General features: G+C 44.5%; 1 protein-coding gene across 1 annotated transcript; it reads left to right on the top strand.

Annotated features, from left to right (window-relative positions):
- The first annotated feature begins 1685 nt into the window (after positions 1-1685).
- On the top strand, positions 1686-23202 carry LOC116356520 (uncharacterized). The gene is made up of 5 exons (XM_031802228.1): positions 1686-1711; positions 8210-8927; positions 22412-22777; positions 22819-23040; positions 23131-23202. The coding sequence occupies exons 1-5, from the start codon at positions 1686-1688 to the stop codon at positions 23200-23202; spliced, it is 1404 nt and encodes a 467-aa protein (XP_031658088.1).
- The last annotated feature ends 227 nt before the right edge of the window (positions 23203-23429 follow it).

Below are 23429 nucleotides of genomic sequence, written 5' to 3'. Positions count from 1 at the left end.
CCGTTTTCGAAATATATGTAATTGCATTACAATTTAGTGTGTAGTACAGTATAGTAATGCAAAGAAGCCTAAAGCTAGAGAGCCAGATAAAGTATTGCCTCTTGAAAAACACACATGATCCAATCCATAAAATGCACGGCAAACTGCAGCTGTGACGTCTGTTAGCTGACCTATTGTAAAGTGTATTTGAGCTTTACATAGGTTAGAGAAATAAAACAGTATTAAATGTACAGAGAAGATTTGTTTCCGTTAATATTTTCTCTACTCTTTTTCTCTTCCTGCTCGCTGTGTGTGTGTGTGTGTGTGTGTGTGTGTGTGTGTGTGTGTGTGTGTGTGTGTGTGTGTGTGTGTGTGTGTGTGTGTGTGTGTGTGTGTGTGTGTGTGTGTGTGTGTGTGTGTGTGTGTGTGTTTCTCTGTTGGGTACTAGGATGCCTGTCTAGTGGAGTACAGTATAACAGATTTAGGGCTGATCTAGGATCTGTGATAAAGATCAGTCACATCCCCTGGATGGAGCCATATGAGTGCAGACTATACTTTAGAGAACAACAGACAGTATATAGCCAGCTCTGTCGGCAGTCCGAGTCTAACTGTCTGAAGAGTATTACGCAAAGTCCACGGGTGGGTATGTGGTTAGGTATGTTCATTTATTAGAAGGAGTGTGAGTGTGTGTGTCTTATGTCCAGTGTGTGCGTGTGTGCGTCTGCATGCTTTTAGCTGTGCACGAGCAGTTTTTACAGTCAGGGTGTATTCTGGACTCCCCGCTGTTCTCTTGTCTGACACTTTAATTAGATAAAAGACTGGGATTTAAAAAAAATCTCAATCCTCATCCCCCTCTCCATCACTCCCTCCGTGGAGAATTGATTTATGGTGTATTAGTGAGAGAGGAGTGTTTAGTGCAGGTCAGACAGGAGTTGGCATCCTGGAGGCTCCCCCCAGCCCCTCACCCCTATCGTCAAGGAGCCCCAACCCCCCGCTGTTCCCCCTTCCTCAAGCCTGAGCCTGTACCCCTCCAGAGCAAAACCAGACAGGACCCTGCTGTCACCCAGACTGGGGGGCCTAGCTAGCCCCACAGGGGAGTGGGGGAACTTAAGGGATGGTGGGAGGCAACCTACCACACAGCACACAGTTACTCTGAAGATTCAGGAGCCTATTTCAGTGCTTAGAATATGCCTGAATTTATGCAGTATATTTTAAGAGTACAAAAGTCCCAATGATAACAAAGAGACAATGGCTGTGTCAAAATAGGGTGCCATTTCGACACCGCCATAAAGAGATGTTGAACCTTTTAGAACAATTTCCCAACAGGAAGGGATGTATGTAAATCCACTAGCGAGGCTAATTCACTGGCTACTCTAAATATTTACCCAAGCTTTAACTCTGGACCTCGAATCTTTATGTTGAATAAGCAGTCTGATTTCATATTGTAGTACATCAGCTTTTCACTTCTAAAGGTTTCTTCAGTTCGGTATTGGTAGTTCTGATGAGAACATGAACCTGTTAATCCAGGACTATGCTTAATCTTTGTCTGGGAAACTAGCCCCTGGAGTTCTAACTTCTACCCAGGTTGGTCTAGCTGCCGGGGACCAGGTGTGGGTTGGGGGCTTGGGCTTTAGCCCAGACGGCCCACCACCGGTGTCTACAGTCAGTATGGCTGTCTCCAGTCGGGGGTTGGTGGGTTATCCATTATGGCTGTGAAGTCTGAGGTTCTCTGGTTACACAGGGGATGATTATTGCAGCTCTACTTTCCAGGCAGTCATTTACTTTACTGCAACAATCCAGACAGGAATTCACTGAAGTCAGCATTTCATCCTTCCAGCCCAGGCCTAACTAACAGCGGAACAGAAGTTAACCAACAAACTCGAAACATTTACCGCAAGATAATCACACACTGCTTTGTCAAGCTTTCATATTCTTCATACAGAGAGATGAATGTTTTCTTCAAGTAAATTTGTCACACTATATCGTGAAAGCAATTTTTTTGTAGTTGTAGCAGGGTTGTAAAATGTCAGAAATGTTGTAATCGGCATGTGGGTGTTTGTGTCTTTACACCAAACTGTGAAGAGAGCTGTAAAAATAGTGGTTTGCCCTTTGACCTGGACAATAATTAATTCTGCTAGAGAAAGAAAAGCGACTTTCACTTACAAGACCTCTCAACAGTCTTAACATCATGTAATTGATTTATTGTAAAACAAATTATTTGATTGTTTTTACAGTACAGTTTGTTGCAATTTAAATGCACTTTCAATTAAGTTTGATTTCATTTTACATGACTGTTACAGACTGCTCTCTCCTCCCTCAAACCAAATCATAAAAATAATTTGTTTATGAATTGATTTTATTTTGAATTGAGTTCAAGAAAAGGGATCATTTCAATCTACCGAGAAAGAAAAGTCAACCCTTTGGGTGTCAGAGGGATCTTTCCTGTTTCATATTTCTCATATTCTGAATCTTATTGGCTCATTATTTTTAGTGTGTTCTCTTTCTATCGTCATTATTACTGTAGCCTTAACTTTATTAAAGTCAAGATTCTGGCAGCCTAACTGACATGGCTTGTTATGGAGCTGCATCCCAAATGGCACCCTATATATGGCACCTTAGTGCTAAATAGTGCACAAAATGTTGGTATTTTATTGGGATCCCCATTAGCGGTTGAGAAAGCAGAAAAAAACATGAAACATTACATAATACAGAACATGAATAGACAAGAAGAGTTTATGGATATAACTACATACATTTTCAACTTCACACAGTCTACATATCAGAACATACACACAAAATATCTAGCTTAAATAGGGAAGAGGTGTTGTGCCGTGAGCAATTGCTTTATGTGGGGTTTTTCAAACCAAGTTTGCTATTCACTTGAGGAATCTGAGATGGAAGGGACTTCCATGCACTCATGGCTCTATATAATACTGATCGTTTGAATTTGTTCTGGATCTGTGGACTGTGAAAAACCTGGTGGCATGTCTGTGTCACAGACTTTGTTTAATGCAAGTGGCAGGTCTTTAGTAAAAATAGAAATAGAAAAGTAGAGGTCCAAGAGAGCTGCCCTGAGGTACTCCGATGTTCAGGACAAGTTTATTACTGGCCACCCATTCCAAAAAAGACTCAGTGACTTCATTAGCTGTGGTTGCTGATGCGTATATGGTTGAATCATCAGCATACATGGACAGAAATGCTTTGTTGAATGCCAGCGGCAGGTCACTGGTAAAAATAGAAAAGAGTAGAGGGCCTAGAGAGTTGCCCTGCGGTACACCACACTTTACATGTTTGATATTAAAGAAGGTTCCATTAATTTATCTTTATTTCATAATACAATTTCTTTTTGTTTAGTTTTGTCACGTCATTTCTCAATCTACAGTAAATTTGCCAGTCAGATGTGCAGCCAGACTTCACCACTCCTTTTCCTCATCCCTCTCAATCATACAACTTTAAATTCCTCGTCAATCCACAGTTCTAACAGTCAGTTTTTTAATAGGTGCATGCTTATCAATAACTGGTAGAAACAATTTAATAAACGAATAGGGGGAAGGGGGATACCTAGCCAGTTGTACAACTGAATGCATTTAACTGAAATGTGTCTTTGGCGCCCTGGAACAGTGCCTTGCCTAGGGGCAGAACACAGATGTTTACTGTGTCAGCTAAATACTTCAAGTGCCGTGTCTGGATGCTCCTCATTACACACATCAGACCAACAAATATTGGTCAGTACAAAACATGATCTTTTATCCACTTATTTTAGATATGGCCACTACATTATGGTCAGTACTGTACATCCAATGGGTATGGATATGGCTTTAGAGCAAAGTTCTGCAACATTGGTAAAAATGTGATCAATTGATGATACAGTTGGTGTCCTGTTTGTTAACACCCTGGTAGCCTACCTGGCTGGCATGAAAATAAACCACCGGGAAAATCGTCCTCCATTCGCTATTTAAGTGTAAAGATGACACGTAGTATTGTTTTCCCTATTTAAGTGTAAAGATGACACGTAGTATTGTTTTCCCTATTTAAGTGTAAAGATGACACGTAGTATTGTGTTCCCTATTTAAGTGTAAAGATGACACGTAGTATTGTTTTCCCTATTTAAGTGTAAAGATGACACATAGTATTGTTTTCCCTATTTAAGTGTAAAGATGACATGTAGTATTGTGTTCCCTATTTAAGTGTAAAGATGACACGTAGTATTGTTTTCCCTATTTAAGTGTAAAGATGACATGTAGTATTGTTTTCCCTATTTAAGTGTAAAGATGACACGTAGTATTGTTTTCCCTATTTAAGTGTAAAGATGACACGTAGTATTGTTTTCCCTATTTAAGTGTAAAGATGACACGTAGTATTGTTTTCCCTATTTAAGTGTAAAGATGACACGTAGTATTGTTTTCCCTATTTAAGTGTAAAGATGACACGTAGTATTGTTTTCCCTATTTAAGTGTAAAGATGACACGTAGTATTGTTTTCCCTATTTAAGTGTAAAGATGACACGTAGTATTGTTTTCCCTATTTAAGTGTAAAGATGACACGTAGTATTGTTTTCCCTATTTAAGTGTAAAGATGACACGTAGTATTGTTTTCCCTATTTAAGTGTAAAGATGACACGTAGTATTGTTTTCCCTATTTAAGTGTAAAGATGACACGTAGTATTGTTTTCCCTATTTAAGTGTAAAGATGACACGTAGTATTGTTTTCCCTATTTAAGTGTAAAGATGACACGTAGTATTGTTTTCCCTATTTAAGTGTAAAGATGACACGTAGTATTGTTTTCCCTATTTAAGTGTAAAGATGACACGTAGTATTGTTTTCCCTATTTAAGTGTAAAGATGACACGTAGTATTGTTTTCCCTATTTAAGTGTAAAGATGACACGTAGTATTGTTTTCCCTATTTAAGTGTAAAGATGACACGTAGTATTGTTTTCCCTATTTAAGTGTAAAGATGACACGTAGTATTGTTTTCCCTATTTAAGTGTAAAGATGACACGTAGTATTGTTTTCCCTATTTAAGTGTAAAGATGACACGTATTTCCCCCCGCTGCCCGTTTCAATACAGGTGCATGATAATGGTCCATTCTAAATCAAAACAAATGTTACACATATATTATTTAGTGTATGTAAAGACAAGATTAGGAGGGTTTGTAATCTAAAGTGGCCAAATAACTTCTTAAAATTAAGCACATTACTCAGCTTTACAAGGGGTGTAGAGCCTAACTGACATACATAAACAGAGATCATTTTCACCATAAAATGCACCTTTATAATAAAGGCATCATATGCATAATTGCATTTGCGGTCACTTTTGATAATGGTGTTTTCCGCTAATGATACATTCCTGTTTATAGCCTACGACCATGCTGCGCTTTTAATGTGAAGAAATAGCCTAATAGTTTATCAACATTCTGTTCTGTCAGCCACATTGCATTAATAAAAATGTTTTTTTTAATGCTAGTGGTTGTGTACATTTGGGGTCTATCACATCCCACAACTGTCCCAGACTATGTTGGGAATATTTATTTCTCGCACAGAATAGAATAGGTCGACTTTTGTACTATGGGGGATAGTAGAATGACATAGGCTAGTGCTTTTGTTGTTCGTTAGGCCTAATCTTGTTGTCTGAAGAAAAGTAAAGGTGGACAGTTCTTCCTAATCTTCAATATGCACCTCGGGAATTGGATAAGGACGTGCGCAGTTGCGTCCCAGATGAGTCTGTCTTCATTTGTAACCTGTGAGAAAGACCCAATCAGGTGATGGAGAGCCAGATTGCGCAGCACACTCAGGGAGAAGGGCACAACATAGCACTCCAGGCCTCAAAAGGCATGGATTTTTTTAGGATGCATTATGGCCCACAAAGGGGATGCCGCTGTGAAATTTGAGGCATGATCAAGTGCTTGCCAAATTTTGAAAGAGAGACTATTGGAGTGTGTACAGCCTGCACAAAACAACAAGCAGAGCTCATGCCTTTCAAGAGACTTCTTTCAAATCATCATTAGAATCGTATCATGTAGCCTTACAATGTATTAAAAATCAAAACATATAGCCCGATGTTTGTAGAACATCTAAAGTTCCATTAATAACTCTAAATTAAGCATATAGGAGTACCTATTTATTTGTTATCTGCTCAACACAGCATAGCCGCATGTGCACACTCCCTCAAATCGTTTGGAGAAAATATTCATATTGTCACGAATCCCGTTTCCTGAGTCTGTTTTTTGCCTGTGTTCTGTCCTGGAGTGTTTTTTCCGGCGTCCTGGAACGCACCCTGTCTGGTTGCCGGGCAATGTAGCCAGTTGGGAGTTCTGATTACCCGCACCTGTATCCCATCAGCTATCTGCACACCTAGTCCTGATCATCATCTCTCCTCTTCATAAGCCCGGACCTGACATCCATTCCCTGCCGGATCGTTAGCCATGAACAGTATGTTGTGCCATAGTATCAGCCTCAAGTTGGATAGAATTTGTTTTGTTGTTTTTTACGTATTGCTTGCCTTAAACTTACCTCCGTTTGTTCTGTCTTCAGTTACCGAATCATTTACCCCATTCCCGCCTGGTCGTCGGAGGATTCCGCTTCCCCATTGGATCCACCTATTTACTCCCATCAACTCACCACTGCTGCCCGCTACGCCACCTGGATATATCTACCCATTCACATTCACTTGTAAATAAATACTCACCTTCTTCCTACTCTCCTTGTCCTGGTCTGCTTCTGGGTTCGATTTTGAAGAAACGTGACAGAACGATCCGGCCAAGGATGAACCCAGCGGACCTGGACTCCGTTTGCCATGCCATTACCCAGCAGGGGAAGACATCGGGACAACACAAGACGGCGCTAGAGGAGATAGCGGGTGCAATCCAGAACTTATCTGCTAGCTTGACACAAATCCAGGATCAGCTCAGTTTGCCGGCGATTCATTCAGCACCCGTTTCACCCATCTCACCTGCCGTGTCTAGTGCGGTTTCCTTCCGTGAACCCAAGGTACCGACGCCTGATAAATATGAAGGGGATTTGGGAAGATGCCGTTCGTTTCTTATGCAGTGTGGGTTAGTGTTTGATCTGCAGCCCCATTCTTCCGCCACTGACAAGGCTAGGATAGCCTTTGTTATTGAACTGCTGCGTGGAAGAGCTCTGGAATGGGCTTCAGCCGTTTGGGAACGACAGGAGACCTGCATGGCTTCATACCAGGAATTCACGGGAGAGATGAGAAGGCTTTTTGACCATCCAGTCCTGGAATGGGCTTCAGCCGTTTGGGAACGACAGGAGACCTAAACGTTTGTTCACTCTTCGCCAAAGAGCTCGCAGTGTGGCAGACTTTATGATCGAGTTCAGGACATTGAGTGTTTGGAATGAGGAGTCACTACAAGCGGCTTTTTACCAGGGGTTGTTGGAGCAACTCAAGGACGAACTGATATCCTATCCAGAGCCTAGTGATCTAGACAGCTTGGTCACTTTATCTAATTCGGGTAGATAATAGAGTCCGAGAGAGAAGGAGGGAGAAGCAGTGGGGCCCATCCAATCAATCAGCAACTCGGTTACCATTTGGTTCAGGAAGTGAACCAGAACGTATTGATCGTTATTCCCCACACGGGATTAGTCGAGGGGTCTTGCCACCAGATCCTGAACCAATGCAAGTGGGGCGACACGGGCTAACTAAGGAGGAGCGCCAACGTAGACGTGAGACCAACAGCTGTCTCTACTGTGGTAGCTCAGGACATTACATCTCCGCTTGTCCACAGTGCTCGTTAAACTGCCCGGCTCGCTAGTTTTGGGAGGAATTTTTGCGAGCCAGTTTCAACCTCTCAAGAATCCTGTCAGACCCCGTTTTCCTGCGACCCTTATGAATAAGGATCAGAGCTTAGAGATGAACGCTTTTATCGATTCAGGTGCCGATGGCAGCTTTATTGATGCCGACTTGGTGGAACAGCTGGGGCTTTCCAAGGAGCAATTGCCGGAAGCCATTGAAGCAACCACTCTGAACGGCAGTAGTCTGGCACGGATCACTATGAGGACTGAACCGGTTAAGATGTTGTTGTCGGGGAATCATTCAGAGTTTATCTCCTTCTTCATTCTGTCCTCGCCCCATGTTCCTCTGGTTCTTGGTTACCCCTGGCTGAAGGAACACAATCCCTCGTTTGATTGGGTGACGGGTAAGGTAACTAGTTGGAGCATTGATTGTCATGCTAACTGTCTTAGGACTGCCTGTTCTCCTGCCGTTTCCAGTCAGGTCAGTGACTCTGCTCCTCCTGATTTGTCCCTTGTTCCAGAAACCTATCACGAGTTGGGTGAAGTATTCAGTAAACAGAAGGCTCAGTCCCTTCCTCCCCACCGACCTTATGACTGTGCAATTAATCTGTTTCCTGGAGCCGCCTTTCCCAAGGGACGGTTATACAGTATCTCTCGACCTGAACGTGAGGCCTTGGAGACCCACATCAAGGAGTCTCTAGCTGCAGGTCTCATTCGGCCCTCGTCATCACCTCTGGGAGCAGGATTTTTTTTTGTGAGCAAGAAGGATGGCTCTCTTCGACCGTGTATTGATTATCGGGGTTTGAATGATATTACGGTCAAGAACAAGTATCCCCTGCCCTTGATGAGCTCGGCTTTCGATTCTTTACAGGGTGCTACGGTTTTTACGAAGCTTGATTTACGTAATGCTTATCATTTGGTTCGGATCAAAGAGGGGGACGAGTGGTTGACTGGGTTCAATACTCCGATGGGACATTTCGAGTACCAGGTGATGCCGTTTGGACTGACCAACGCTCCTGCTGTGTTCCAAAGTATGGTGAATGACGTTCTGAGAGATATGATTGGTATTTTTGTGTTCGTTTACCTGGATGATATCCTCATCTTCTCGAAGGAGCTTTCTAGCCACGTTCAGCATGTCAAGCAGGTCCTGCAGCGGTTATTGGAGAACCGTCTGTTCGTGAAGGCTGAGAAGTGCGATTTTCACGCCCACACGACGTCCTTCCTCGGGTACATCATCTCCAGGGGAGAGATCAAGATGGACCAAGAGAAGGTTCGGGCGGTTCGGGATTGGGTCCAGCCCGGTACGAGATTGCAGCTCCAGAGATTCCTGGGGTTTGCGCATTTTTATCGAAGGTTTATCCGTGATTACAGCCGGGTGGCCGCCCCTTTAACTGTACTGACGTCTTGCACCAGAAAGTTCTGTTGGTCTCCTGAGGCAGACCGAGCATTTCTAGATTTGAAGAGCCGATTCACCAACGCCCCGATTCTCTCTCAACCTGACACTTCCCGTCAGTTCGTTGTGAAGGTGGATGCGTCTGATGTGGGGGTGGGCGCCATCCTGTCCCAGCGTAGCTCCACTGACGGTAAACTCCATCCCTGCGCCTTCTACTCTTGTCGTCTTTCTCCAGCTGAAAGAAACTACGATGTGGGTAACCGGGAGCTTCTCGCTGTGAAGCTTGCCTTGGAGGAGTGGCGTCACTGGTTGGAGGGAGCTGAGCAACCGTTTGTGGTCTGGACTGACCACAAGAATCTGGCTTACGTGCAATCGGCTAAACGTCTCAACTCCCGTCAGGCCCGGTGGGCTTTGTTTTTTGGATGCTTCAATTTTTCCCTGACGTTCCGACCTGGGTCGAAGAACGGGAAGGCGGACGGCCTGTCCCGGATGTTCTCCAAGACGGAGGAGAGTGGGGCCAAGACTGAGACGATTGTTCCCCAGAACGTTGTCGTGGGAGCCGTTACATGGAGGATTGAGGAGGAGGTGATGGCGGCTCTTCGGACACAGCCCAGGCCTGATAACGGTCAACCCGGTCGGTTGTTCGTGCCTGCGTCGGTTCGTTCTGCTGTCCTTCAGTGGTCCCACGCCACCAAGATAGCTTGTCACCCTGGTGTTGCACAGACTATGGCGTTACTGCGCAGACGATTTTGGTGGCCTGCCATGGGAGAAGATACCCGGAGGTTTGTTGCCGCTTGTCCTGTTTGTGCGCGGAATAAGAGTACCAATCGGGCCAGCTCTGGGCTTCTTCACCCCCTACCTATTCCCCGGCGACCTTGGTCGCATCTGGCCCTGGATTTTGTCACGGGGTGGCCCTCTTCTGTTGGTAACACGGTTATTCTGACCATTGTGGATAGATTCAGCAAGTTTGCCCACTTTGTTCCCCTCTCCAAGCTGCCGTCTGCCACTGAGACTTCCGAGATCCTGGTTAGGGAGGTGTTCAGGGTCCACGGGTTGCCCTGTGACATTGTTTCTGACCGTGGTCCTCAGTTTACCTCTGCTGTCTGGAAATCCTTCTGTTTGGCCATTGGAGCTACAGTCAGTCTCACATCTGGATTTCACCCCCAATCTAATGGTCAGGCGGAGAGAGCCAACCAGAAGATGGAGTCCACGCTGCGCTGTCTTGTTTCCTCTGATCCCACCTCTTGGTCCTCTCAATTACCCTGGGTCGAGTATGCTCATAATACTCTCCCTTCATCTGCCACTGGGATGTCTCCCTTCCAGTGCCTGTACGGTTACCAACCTCCCTTGTTTCCTTCTCAGGAGCGGGATCTCTCAGTTCCTTCCGTCCAGACCCACATTCGTTGTTGCCACCGCACCTGGCATCGGGCCAGGAAGGCCCTCCTTAAGGTTTCTGACCGGTATCAGATCCAGGCGAATCGTCGCAGTATTCCTGCCCCCGCTTATACCGTTGGAGATAGGGTTTGGTTGGCTACACGGGATCTTCCTCTACGGACTGAGTCGAGGAAACTGTCACCGAAGTTCATTGGTCCGTTTGTAGTGGAGAAGATCATTAATCCTGTTGTGGTCCGACTCAAGTTGCCTGCTACACTAAGAGTACATCCCACCTTTCATGTCTCCTGCCTCAAGCCGGTTCTCCTCAGTCCTCTGTTGCCCCCTCCTCCTCGTCCTCGGATGATCGGAGGTGGTCCTGTCTACACGGTGCGCCGCATCATGGACTCCAGACGGCGGGGTCGAGGGTTCCAGTATTTAGTGGATTGGGAAGGATATGGTCCTGAGGAGAGGAGTTGGATTCCTCGGCGTCAGATCCTTGACGATGACCTGCTTCGTGACTTTTACCGCCTCCACCCTGGCGCTACGGGTAGTCCGCCCGGTGGCGTTCGTCGGAGGGGGGATACTGTCACGAATCCCGTTTCCTGAGTCTGTTTTTTGCCTGTGTTCTGTCCTGGAGTGTTTTTTCCGGCGTCCTGGAACGCACCCTGTCTGGTTGCCGGGCAATGTAGCCAGTTGGGAGTTCTGATTACCCGCACCTGTATCCCATCAGCTATCTGCACACCTGGTCCTGATCATCATCTCTCCTCTTCATAAGCCCGGACCTGACATCCATTCCCTGCCGGATCGTTAGCCATGAACAGTATGTTGTGCCATAGTATCAGCCTCAATTTGTTTTGTTGTTTTTTACGTATTGCTTGCCTTAAACTTACCTCCGTTTGTTCTGTCTTCAGTTACTCACCCGGATCATTTACCCCATTCCCGCCTGGTCGTCGGAGGATTCCGCTTCCCCATTGGATCCACCTATTTACTCCCATCAACTCACCACCGCTGCCCGCTACGCCACCTGGATATATCTACCCATTCACATTCACTTGTAAATAAATACTCACCTTCTTCCTACTCCTTGTCCTGGTCTGCTTCTGGGTTCGATTTTGAAGAAACGTGACACATATTTTATTCAGCTTTGTTCAATTGTATTCTTCATGCTATAAAATTATATAAAATAATGCCATGGAATTATAAGCAAGTCTTGTCTGCTACATGAACTAGTGTAGCCCACAGCCATTTGGCATAGCCAGATCAGGACCTAACATGAGGACAATAGACTACATTTTTTTCATATCATGCTACTTAAGGCCTGTCTAAAATAAATAATGGATTTATTGTGAGGGTGTAGGCTATATTACATGGATTTATTATACTTCTATTTATTGCTACATGTGTTTATGTTAATTAACGGCCAATTACCATGAGATGACAGTTATTTGCTTGACAGTCGCCGGCTGATTAAATTTCTTGACTGCCACAGCCCTACGTGTAACCATAACACTTCAACAACATTAGACATCAGATCCTCTTCAAGCTTTACAGGAATATGGCGCTAAACATATACAGCAACACCTCCACCTTCGGCATTCCTGTCTCTCTGTAGATGTTACAGTATATCCCTGTATTGCTACTGCATAAAATAAATGATCTAAGAGAGTCTCGGAGATGGCCATATATGAATGCTATCTGATTTTAGCAAGTTATTGATTTAATCAACCTTATTTCTAAGGCTACATACATTAAAATGGGCTATTTTTAGCCCTTTCCTAGGTAGGTTATCGGAGATTTGAAGGGGGAAAAAGAGAGTCAGAAATATAGAGTCAGTCAATCAGGCACTTGTGAGTGTCAGTTGGTGTGTGTATGTGCGTGTGATGCGAGGCTTTAGCTACAAACCCGGAAGTTAGGCTCTCTCACTCCTTCCAGTCTTTTGGGAAGGAGGGTGGACAGTGAGCCTGTTGTAGCAGATGTAAGGCCACATGCTCTCGAGTAGTCCTCGTTAAGGAAGATGTTGGTTCCTCTCAAGTTATTGGATCTCTCCAGAACAGCCATCTTGACCTTAACCCTTAGGAACTTGACCCCTATTGGCCTGGGTATGTCACCTGGGCTGGTTATAGGTTTTCCAGAACTGTGGACACGCTCCAGCTCAATCTGACTATGATCCATCTGCAGCTTTTCAGTGATAATTGTTCTTACTTTCTCCTCAGACTCGGCACAGTTCTCACGTGAAGACTCTGGTTTGCCATCCACAACGATGTAATTCCTCCTCGATTGTCCCTCTAGATAGTCTGTTTTCCCAGTCATTGGGGGCAGCAGGTAGCCTAGTGGTTAGAGCGTTGGGCCAGTAACCGAAAGGTTGCTGGATGGAATCCTTGAGTTAACAAGGTAAAAATGTGCCGTTTTGTTCCCCGTTAGGTCGTCATTGTAAATAAGTATTTGTTCATAAATGACTAGCCTGGTTAAATTGTTGATGCCATCTTGTGTGGACTTTGTTGTTGGAGTCCATTCCCTGACGAATTGAGGCTGTTCTGAGGGCAAAGGGGGGTGCAACTCAATATTAGGAAGGTGTTCCCAATGTTTTGTACACTCAGTGTACATACATAATACCTAGCTCCTACAGTGGCTTGTGAAAGGATTCACCCCCTTGGCATTTTTCCTATTTTGTTGCCTTACAACCTGGAATGAAAATTATTTGGGGGGGATTTATCATTTGATTTCAACAACATGCCTACCACTTTGAAGATGCAAAATATTTTTTTATTGTGAAACAAACAAGAAATAAGACAAAAAAAAGGAAAACTTGAGGGTGCATAACTATTCACCCCCCCAAAGTCAATACTTTGTAGAGCCACCTTTTGCAGCAATTACAGCTGCAAATCTCTTGGATTATGTCTCTATAAGCTTGGCACATCTAGCCACTGGGATTTTTGCCCATTATTCAAAGCAAAACTGCTCCAGCTCCTTCAAGTTGGATGGGTTCACAGCAATCTTTAAGTTATACCACAGATTCTCAATTGGATTGAGATCTGGGCTTTGACTAGGCAATCCCAAGACATTTAAATGTTTCCCATTAAACCACTCAAGTGTTGCTTTAGCAGTATGCTTAGGAAGGTGAACCTCCATCCAAGTCTCAAATCTCTGGAACACTGAAACAGGTTACCCTCAAGAATTTCCCTGCGCCATCCATATTCTTTCAATTCTGACTAGTCCAGCAGTCCCTGCCGATGACAAACATCCCCACAGCATGATGCTGCCACCACCATGCTTCACTGTGGGGATGTTATTCTCGGGGTGATGAGAGGTGTTGGGTTTGCGCAAGACATAGCATTTTCCTTGATAGCCAAAAGCTCAATTTTAGTCTCATCTAACCAGAGTACCTCCTTCCATATGTTTGGGGAGTCTCCCACATGCCTTTTGGAGAACAACAAACATGTTTGCTTATTTTTTTCTTTAAGCAATGGCTTTTTTTCTTGGCCACTTTTCCGTAAAGCCCAGCTCTGTGAAGTGTACGGCTTAAAGTGGTCCTACTCCAATCTCCACTGTGGAGATTTGCAGCTCCTTCAGGGTTATGTTTGTTCTCTTTGTTGCCTCTCTGATTAATGCCCTCCTTGCCTGGTCCGTGAGATTTGATGGGCGGCCCTCTATGGTGGCAGGTTTGTTGTGGTGCCATATTCTTTCAATTTTTAATAATGGATTTAATGGTGGTGGGGGGTGGAATGTTCAAAGTTTCGGATATTTTTTTATAACCCTAACCCTTATAAATACACTACAGTACACTTCTCCACAACTTTGTCCCTGACCTGTTTAGAGAGCTCCTTGGTCTTCATAGTGCCGCTTGCTTGGTGGTGTTGCAGACTTTGGGACCTTTCAGAACAGGTGTATATATATGGAGATCATGTGACAGATCATGTGACACTTAGATTGCGCACAGGTGGACTTTATTTAACTAATTATGTGACATCTGAAGGTAATTGGTTGCATCAGATCTTATTTGTGGACTTCATAGCCAAGGGAGTGAATAACTATGCAAGCACCACTTTTCAGTTTTTTATTTTGTATAATTGTTTTGAAACAAGCTTTTTTTTCCCATTTCACTCCACCAATTTGGACTATTTTGTGTATGTCCATTACATGCAATCCAAATAAAAATCTATTTAAATTACAGATTGTAATGAAACAAAATAGGAAAAACGCCAAGGGGGGTGAATACTTTTGCAAGGCACTGTATATATACAGTTGAAGTCGGAAGTTTACATACACTTAGGTTGGAGTCATTAAAACTCGTCTTTCAACCACTCCACAAATTTCTTGTTAACAAACTATAATTTTGACAAGTCGGTTAGGACATCTACTTTGTGCATGACACAATACATTTTTTAAATAATTGTTTACAGACAGATTATTTCACTTATCACAATTCCAGTGGGTCAGAAGTTTACATACACTAAGTTGACTGTGCCTTTAAACAGCTTAGAAAATTCCATAAAATTATGTCACGGCTATAGAAGCTTCTGATAGGCTAACTGACATCATTTGAGTCAATTGGAGGTGTACCTGTGGATGTATTTCAAGGCCTACCTTCAAACTCAGTGCCTCGTTGGGAAAATCTAAAGAAATCAGCCAGACCTCAAAAGAAAATAAATTATAGACCTCCACAAGTCTGGTTCATCCTTGGGAGCAATTTCCAAATGCCTGAAGGTACCACATTCATCTGTACAAACAATATTACACAAGTATAAACACCATGGGACCACGCAGCCGTCATACCGCTCAGGAAGGAGACGAGTTCTGTCTCTTAGTGATGAATGTAATTTGGTACGAAAAGTGCAAATCAAACCCAGAACAACAGCAAAAGACCTTGTGAAGATGCTGGAGGAAACAGGTACAAGAGTATCTATATCCACAGTAAAACAAGTCCTAAATCAACATAAACTGCAAGGCAGCTCAGCAAGGAAGAAGCCACTGCTCCAAACCCGCCATAAAAAAACAGACTGTGGTTTGCAACTGCACATGGGGACACCCATGTGAAGCACAGGGGTGGCACACGGGCACAGGGGTGGCAGAATCATGTTCTGGGGGTGCTTTGCTGCAGGAGGGACTGCTGTACTTCACAAAATAGATTTCATCATGAGGTAGGAAAATTATGTGGATATATTGAAGCAACATCTCAAGACATCAGTCAGGAAGTTAAAGCTGGGTCACAAATGGATCTTCCAAATGGACAATGACCCCAAGCATACTTCCAAAATCGTGGCAAAATGGCCTAAGGACAACAAAGTCAAGGTATTGGAGTGGCCATCACAAAGCCCTGACCTCAATCCTATAGAAAATGTGTGGGCAGAACTGAAAAAGCATGTGCGAGCAAGGAGGCCTACAAACCTGACTCAGTTACACCAGCCCTGTCAGAAGGAATGGGCCAAAATTCACCCAACTTATTGTGGGAAGACTGTGGAAGGCTACCCAAATCATTTGACCCAAGTTAAACAATTTAAAGGCAATGCTACCAAATACTAATTGAGGCTATGTAAACTTCTGACCCACTGGGAATGTGATGAAAGAAATAAAAGCTGAAATAAATCATTCTCTCTACTATTAAAACTGACATTTCACATTCTTAAAATAAAGTGGTGATCCTAACTGACCTAAGACAGTGCATTTTTACTGGAATTAAATGTCAGGAATAGTGAAAAACTGAGTTTAAATGTATTTGGCTAAGGTGTATGTAAACTTCTGACTCCAACTGTTCATGTATACAGTACCCCATAAAACCACAACATTTCATTATCCAAATCAGACATTATCACAGGTATTATGTTGCATGAATTTGAAAAAGTAAATTTAAAAAATGATCAATGATGTCTGTGATGGTGCAGCTCCGATGAGAAAACTGGAGTAGTGGAGCCTCGCACTATACTTCAAAGTGCACTCTGTATAGTACTTATAGACAGTTATGGTGGTGTACAGTACACACACACACACACTGTTCATTCATGCCACCAGATCAACGTAAACAGATTCCATAAGTCCAATCATTATCAGTGGATCGCCGTCTTCCAACATGAGTCATAGTTGTTCCATTCAGTCCCTGTTTGTCTCTGTCTTTCTCATGCATACACACACACAGTCTCTGTTAGACTTCGTGAATTCTGAGATGTCTGCGTTTAACTTCATGGAGAAAGTTGTTGCCCAAACCTATGATGGTGCTGCTGTAATGAAATGTATCTTCTATTTGTATTTATAGCTAAGTCCCCTCCGTTTCCCTGATTAATGGCCACTCCACTACCAGTGTCAACTCTCTGATAAGAACTTAAGCCATGTGTCTCATGTGCCCTTTCATCCACTGGATGTTTCAATGTTTCCTCTCCAAGCTATGTGAGTAGGCCCTAAATGTTCTCTCATTACTCTATGTAATGAGAGAAACACAATCACATTATGACACATCAATGTGATTTTAATCCTTGCTTGGACAAACTAATTCTTATCTCTTTTGTCTAGCTGTTGTGTTATTGTTTTTTGACTTCCCAGTCTAATCCTTTCCTGCCCTCAGTGGACAAGTTGAGCTCTTCTCCAACACCATCCATCTGTGATGAGCCTGTCCTGCCTTGAAGCCTCTGAACACCTCAATCCCTGTCACTGCTGTGATCCCTTCCCAACACTGTGGAAGTAGCCCTCTCATTCCCATTCCCCATAATATTTGACTATAAACGTCTTTAATACATTTTTCTATGTTAAATTTGTTGGTCTCCCAGCCTCCACTGACGCACACATACATACACACGCGCGCACGTAAGCAAGCACACACACACACACAGTCACACTGGCTGGGAAAAGGAAGCTGGGCTAGATGTTTGGCCTATGCTGAGTTAATGACAACCCCACCCTCTCTCTTCTGACTACGCCAGAACCCTTAGCCAAACAGACCTGGGTTCAAACAGTATTTGACATCTTTAGAAATAATTTCTCTGTGCTTGATTGATCTTCCCTGGATCAATGGACAAATTAAGAGTTGATTTCCAAAATGCTATTTAAACAAATTTTTCACATTTGTGTTTTTTCATCAGAAATGATTGTTTATGGGTACCTTCATGTGTGTGTAATTAAAGGAACGTGCCATTTTTACATGTGTTGATGTTGGGGTGCTGCTGGAGATTATGAATATGATGTCGAAAAATGTTGAAATTTCCCTTTAACAATAAAAGCTAATTTACCAACATTTCTGAAAATGGATAGAGCCTCACAAGGGCAAACCCCAGCCATCTTTCTCTACAGGCAGGGTCAAGGAAATTCTCAAAGTATTTCAAATACTATTTGAACCCAGTTCTGTGGCTAACTCACTCCTAGTGCTGCAGCACAGCCTGGCTGGGCCCTTGTTGGACATACAGTGCCTTCAGAAATAATTCACCCTCTTGACTTTTACCACATTTTGTTGTGTGACAAAGTGTGATTCAAGTGTATTTAATTGTCTTTTTTTGTTGTCAATCTATCTACACAAAATACTACACAAAATTCTCTAATGTCAAAGTGGAAGAAAAATTTGAACATTTGTAAAATATAAAAATTAAACACTAATGTATATTGATTAGGTAAGTGTTCAACCCCCTGAGTCAGTACATGTTAGAATCACCTTTAGCAGTGATAACAGCTATGAGTCTTTCTGGTTAAATCTCTAAAAGCTTTGGACACCTGGAATGTTCAATAATTGCATATTATTCTTTGAAAAAAGAATCAAGCTCTGCCAAATTGGTTGTTGATCATTGTTAAGTCGTGCCATAGATTTTCAAGCCAATTTAAGTCAAAACTGTAACCAGGTCACGCAGGAACATTTAATGTAATCTTGGTAAGCAACTACAGTCAATATTTGGCACATTATTTGGCATTGTGTTTTGGGTTATTTTCCTGCTGAAAGGTGCATTTTTCTCCCAGTGTCTGTTTGGTAAGCAGACTGAACTAGGTTTTCATCTTGGATTTTGCCTGTGCTTAACTATGTTCTGTTTATTTTTGTCATAAAAAAACTCTCTTTCCTTGCCAATGACAAGCATGCCCATAACATGATACAACCACGACCATGCATGAAATTATGAAGAGTGTTACTCAATAAGATTTTGTCTTGGATTTGCCCCAAATGCTTTTTAATCAAGATATAAAGTGAATTTCTTTGCCATTTTTTTTTTGCTGTTTTACTTTAGTACTTTATCGCAAACAGTGTATATGTTATTCTGTACAGGCTTTCTTATTTTCACTCTTTTAATTAGGTTAGTATTGTGAAGTAACCACAATGTTGTTGATCCATCCTAAGTTTCTCCTATCATAGCCATTAAACTCTGTAACTATTTTAAAGTCACCATTGGTGAAATCCCAGAGCGGTTTCCTTCCTCTCCGGCAACTGAGTTAGAAAGGACATCTGTAGCTTTGTGATGACTGGGTGTATTGATATGCCATCCAAAGCGTCTGCATTTTTTTGTACCCATCTACCATTAAGTGCCCTTGTTTGTAAGGCATTGGAAAACCTCCCTGGTCTTTGTGGTTGAATCTGTGTTAGAAATTCACTGCTCGACTGAAGGACCTTACAGGTAATTGTATGTGTGGGGTACAGAGATGATGTAGTCATTGAAAATCACACAGAGTGAGTCCATGCAACTTATTATGTGACTTGCTAAGCACATTTTTACTCATGACCTTATTTAGGCTTGACTTATGTCACAAAGGGGTTGAATACTTATTGACTCAAGACATTTCAGCTTTTCATTTTTTATTAATTTGTAAAAAGAAATGTGACACATTGACATGATGGGGTATTGTGTGTTGGCCAGTGACAAAAATGATCATTTAATCCATTTTAAGTTCAGGCTGTAACACAACAAAATGTGGAAAAGTCAAGGGGTGTGAAAACTTTCTGAAGGCTCTGTACCAGAGAGAGAGAGCCCAGTCGATTTGTCTGCTTGCCTTGTGTGCAGTTTCAAAATATGTGTGCTTGAAAAGAAGAGGTAATCATTCACCAAAAATGCTACTTCGTTTTTTAAAGGGATAGACCACAACCTTTCACAAAATGTTCAAAGAAGTCAAACAGAGGGATATTTTGCTTGTTTAAGTTGATGACTAAACTGAACCCCTCCTAGTTTTGGGGGGGTTTAGAAAGCATTATGAATACAACTGCAGGGCAGCTTAGGGAAATAATTAAGCATAAGAATGCTTGAAGTGGCTGCCTCCCTCCTCCCCCCCTCCAAGACTTGCAACACGCCCACCCTGTAAACAGGCCACCTCACCCCCCTTCCCTGCTGAGACTGAGCAGACAGACAGTAAAGTGCCTTATCTCTCCCCCAGTGGAAGAGGGGGATGGGGGGGATATGGGTGATGGGGAAAGGAGGGAGATGGGGTCGGCTTTGTGTCTCCCAGAGACGTGTACTCAGGGAGGTATGCTAGCCACACACACACACACACACACACACACACACACGCATCAGTTTGACGACTGGCACCTAGCCGAACGAGTGTGATCGCATACTCCCTTAAAAGACATTAGCTTGAAAAAAACAGCAGTCGTTTATTTGTCCATTTCGAGACACCATAGCCAGTATAGTCTGAATTAATCTAAGATAAGTCATTAATTCTAATGTTTTTGCCGAGGAGATCTTACTCGCGCAATTTTACATCTAACTAAGATGTTGGTACAGTATTGAATGACAACAAAGACCTTATTGAAGAATCCCTACTGTTGACCAATCACCAACGGAGGGGTGCAGACTTCGGCTCCAAACTTCGGCTTGCCTCCAGAAAAAATGTTGTGTGCCCGAACAGCAGAACCCCCCCTCTAATCCATGATCACCCCACCACACTGGCACCTCCCATCCTCACTGACCATTCCCTTCCGCCAGACTGGCCCCACCAGGCAGATCTGCATGGAGCTGATTGGAGGGGTCTGTTTGTGAAGGCTGAGCGTAGCCCACCCAGCAGCACCTACAGACCGACACCGTTGTGGATTCCAGCAGGGAAGTTAGTCTACAGTCATCAGGGAGAGGAGGTCAGGAGAACTGCTGTCATGAGTGACTGAGTGACTGACTGACGAGTAGTTGCCTTCTCATCACACACAGAAAACTAACAATAGCAAACAGATCCCTAGTACCCTCACTCTACTGTCCCACCATTTCCACCTTCACACCCCCTTGCATCCTCTCTCCCCACCTCAGCTCCAGGGGTCTTAGGCTGGGTTGCGCAGGGCAGCAGACAGGGTGCCCTGTTCCTGGAGAAAGCAGCTCTGGTCCTGTGTTTGTTTAGATAGTCTCTGTGGGCCTCAGACCTGTCCGAGTCCCAAAACACTACCCAGGCCCCAGGTCTTAGCCAGGGCCAAACTAGAGACGTGTACTCACTTAGGTATCCACACAGCACGCACGCACACCTCTCCAGCCCCATGCCCAGCGACCCGACATAGCTCAGGGGAACTCCAGCTCATTCATCAACATGGCCTGGCTCCTGCTGCAGTCTGGAGCTCGGAACACTCTGAACACTCCTCTCCTCTGTCAGTGGTCGCACTGGGGTGACACATGGGCCGGTGCCTGGTTATGGCCTGCAGACTGAAGCCACAGTCTGGAGATCCACTGCAGGGAAAGGCCAGGCGAGTGCCGAGAAAAGACCCCTTGTGATGTGACGTCTCTGGAATGGTGGAGCCACTGTGCCTGGATGTCTGGCTGGCAGTGACCAGCCAGTGTATGTATAGAACAGTCTGTCTGTTGAGCCACTATGTATGGATATCAAACAACACACTGTTAGAGAGCTCCTTTGTACAGTGTAATAATATTAATAGGCAGTTTTTTTTAATGTGCAAACAGAAGTGTTAGTGTTCAGAGTACTAGTAGACTAACCATTTTAATTAGGGATAGTAGTAGTATTTAGTAGGCAGGTTAATGTTTATTATCATGAGTCTTGTCCTGAAAGCAGAATTTAGTGATTTCCCCTTAGATAGGCCAGCTGCAACGTCAAAATTGGCTATATTGTATCTTTTATTAAAGCAAAAATTCACTTTTTGGTCTTCATTTAAGGTTAGGCATTAGGGTTAGCAGTGTGCAGTAGTAAAAAAATAACAACTTATTGTCACATACACTGGATATGTGCAGTAAAATGTGTTGTTTTTACAGTGTCAACCGTAGTAGTACGGCACCCCTGGAGCAAATTAGAGTTTAGTGCCTTGCTCAAGGGAACATTGACAGATTTTCAGCTCAGGTATTTGAACCAGCGACCTTTTGGTTGCTGTCCCAACACTCTAACCACTAGGCTACCTGCTGCCCTAATCGTAGTAACAGTAGTAATAGTTGTGACAATAGTAGTAGTACAGATGTAGGACCGTAATTTGATCCCCCTGTTGCAGGAGAACGGCAATATAGGACATTTTAAACTTGTAAAATATTTTAGGTTTAAAAAGGCTGCACATTTCAGACTTGATTTTGCATTACTAAAAATGTATGAACCCCTACAAAAATGTCCATTAGTTATAATCCTCATAATAATTCACATTTCTTGTTGCGCAGGATTATTTTCCTGCTGTAGCAAACTGGCTCAAATTAAGATCCTAGTATTAATAGTAGTGGTAGTAGAAGTAGTAGTTGTGTTAGTATAGTCTATTAGTAAAGTAGCTGGCAACAATGGTAGCTAATAGTAATAGTTTAACTGGAAGTATATCTAAAAAATAATTGGGGCCGGGGTCTTGTGAGGCTGTGACACCACCCCTCGGGTTGGGTTAAATGTGGAAGACACATTTTAGTTGAATGCATTCAATTGTACAACTGACTAGGTATCCCCCTTTCCCTTTTCCTGTCTTCCCCACTGCCACCACCCCTCCCCAGCTCACTGCCACCACCCCTCCCCAGCTCACTGCCACCACCCCTCCCCAGCTCACTGCCACCACCCCTCCCCAGCTCACTGCCACCACGCCTCCCCAGCTCACTGCCACCACCCCTCCCCAGCTCAATGCCACCACCCCTCCCCAGCTCACTGTCACCACCCCTCCCCAGCTCACTGCCACCACCACTCCCCAGCTCACTGCCACCACCCCTCCCCAGCTCACTGCCACCGCCCCTCCCCAGCTCACTGCCAACACCCCTCCCCAGCTCACTGCCACCACCCCTCCCCAGCTCACTGCCACCACCCCTCCTCAGCTCACTGTCACCACCCCTCCCCAGCTCAATGCCACCACCCCTCCCCAGCTCACTGCCACCACGTCTCCCCAGCTCACTGCCACCACCCCTCCCCAGCTCACTGTCACCACCCCTCCCCAGCTCACTGTCACCACCCCTCCCCAGCTCACTGCCACCACCATCCCCAGCTCACTGCCACCACCCCTCCCCAGCTCACTGCCACCGCCCCTCCCCAGCTCACTGCCACCCCCCCTCCCCAGCTCACTGCCACCACCCCTCCCCAGCTCACTGCCACCACCCCTCCCCAGCTCACTGCCACCACCACTCCCCAGCTCACTGCCACCACCCCTCCCCAGCCCACTGCCACCACCACTCCCCAGCTCACTGCCACCACCCCTCCCCAGCTCACTGCCACCACCCCTCCCCAGCTCACTGCCACCACCCCTCCCCAGCTCACTGCCACCACCCCTCCCCAGCTCACTGCCACCACCCCTCCCCAGCTCACTGCCACCACCCCTCCCCAAGTCACTGCCACCACCCCTCCCCAGCTCACTGCCACTGCCAAGCAATAGACTCCCACCAAGCCCTGGTTCTACCCTCTGCCCCAATTTTAGCCTTGGCTCTAGCCCCAGCCCCATGTAGCCCCAGCCTCATACCTATCCCTCAGGCCCAGCACCAGCCCTGGCCCTAGCCTAGCTCCAGCCCCATGCAGCCCAGCCTCATACCTATCCCTCAGGCCCAGCACCAGCCCTGGCCCTAGCCTAGCTCCAGCCCCATGCAGCCCAGCCTCATACCTATC

Source organism: Oncorhynchus kisutch, linkage group LG23, assembly GCF_002021735.2.
Source record: "Oncorhynchus kisutch isolate 150728-3 linkage group LG23, Okis_V2, whole genome shotgun sequence".
Taxonomy (NCBI): domain Eukaryota; kingdom Metazoa; phylum Chordata; class Actinopteri; order Salmoniformes; family Salmonidae; genus Oncorhynchus; species Oncorhynchus kisutch.
This window is presented reverse-complemented; position numbering and strand designations above follow the sequence as displayed.

Bases quoted from the DNA above. Each gene is read 5' to 3' on its own strand.
- LOC116356520 (XM_031802228.1), top strand. From the start codon at position 1,686: ATGGCTGTGAAGTCTGAGGTTCTCTG. The intron at 1,712-8,209 runs GTTACACAGGGG...TGCCGTTTCCAG, and splicing joins GTGAAGTCTGAGGTTCTCTG to TCAGGTCAGTGACTCTGCTC. The intron at 23,041-23,130 runs GCCACCACCCCT...ACCCCTCCCCAG, and splicing joins CCACCCCTCCCCAGCTCACT to CTCACTGCCACCACCCCTCC.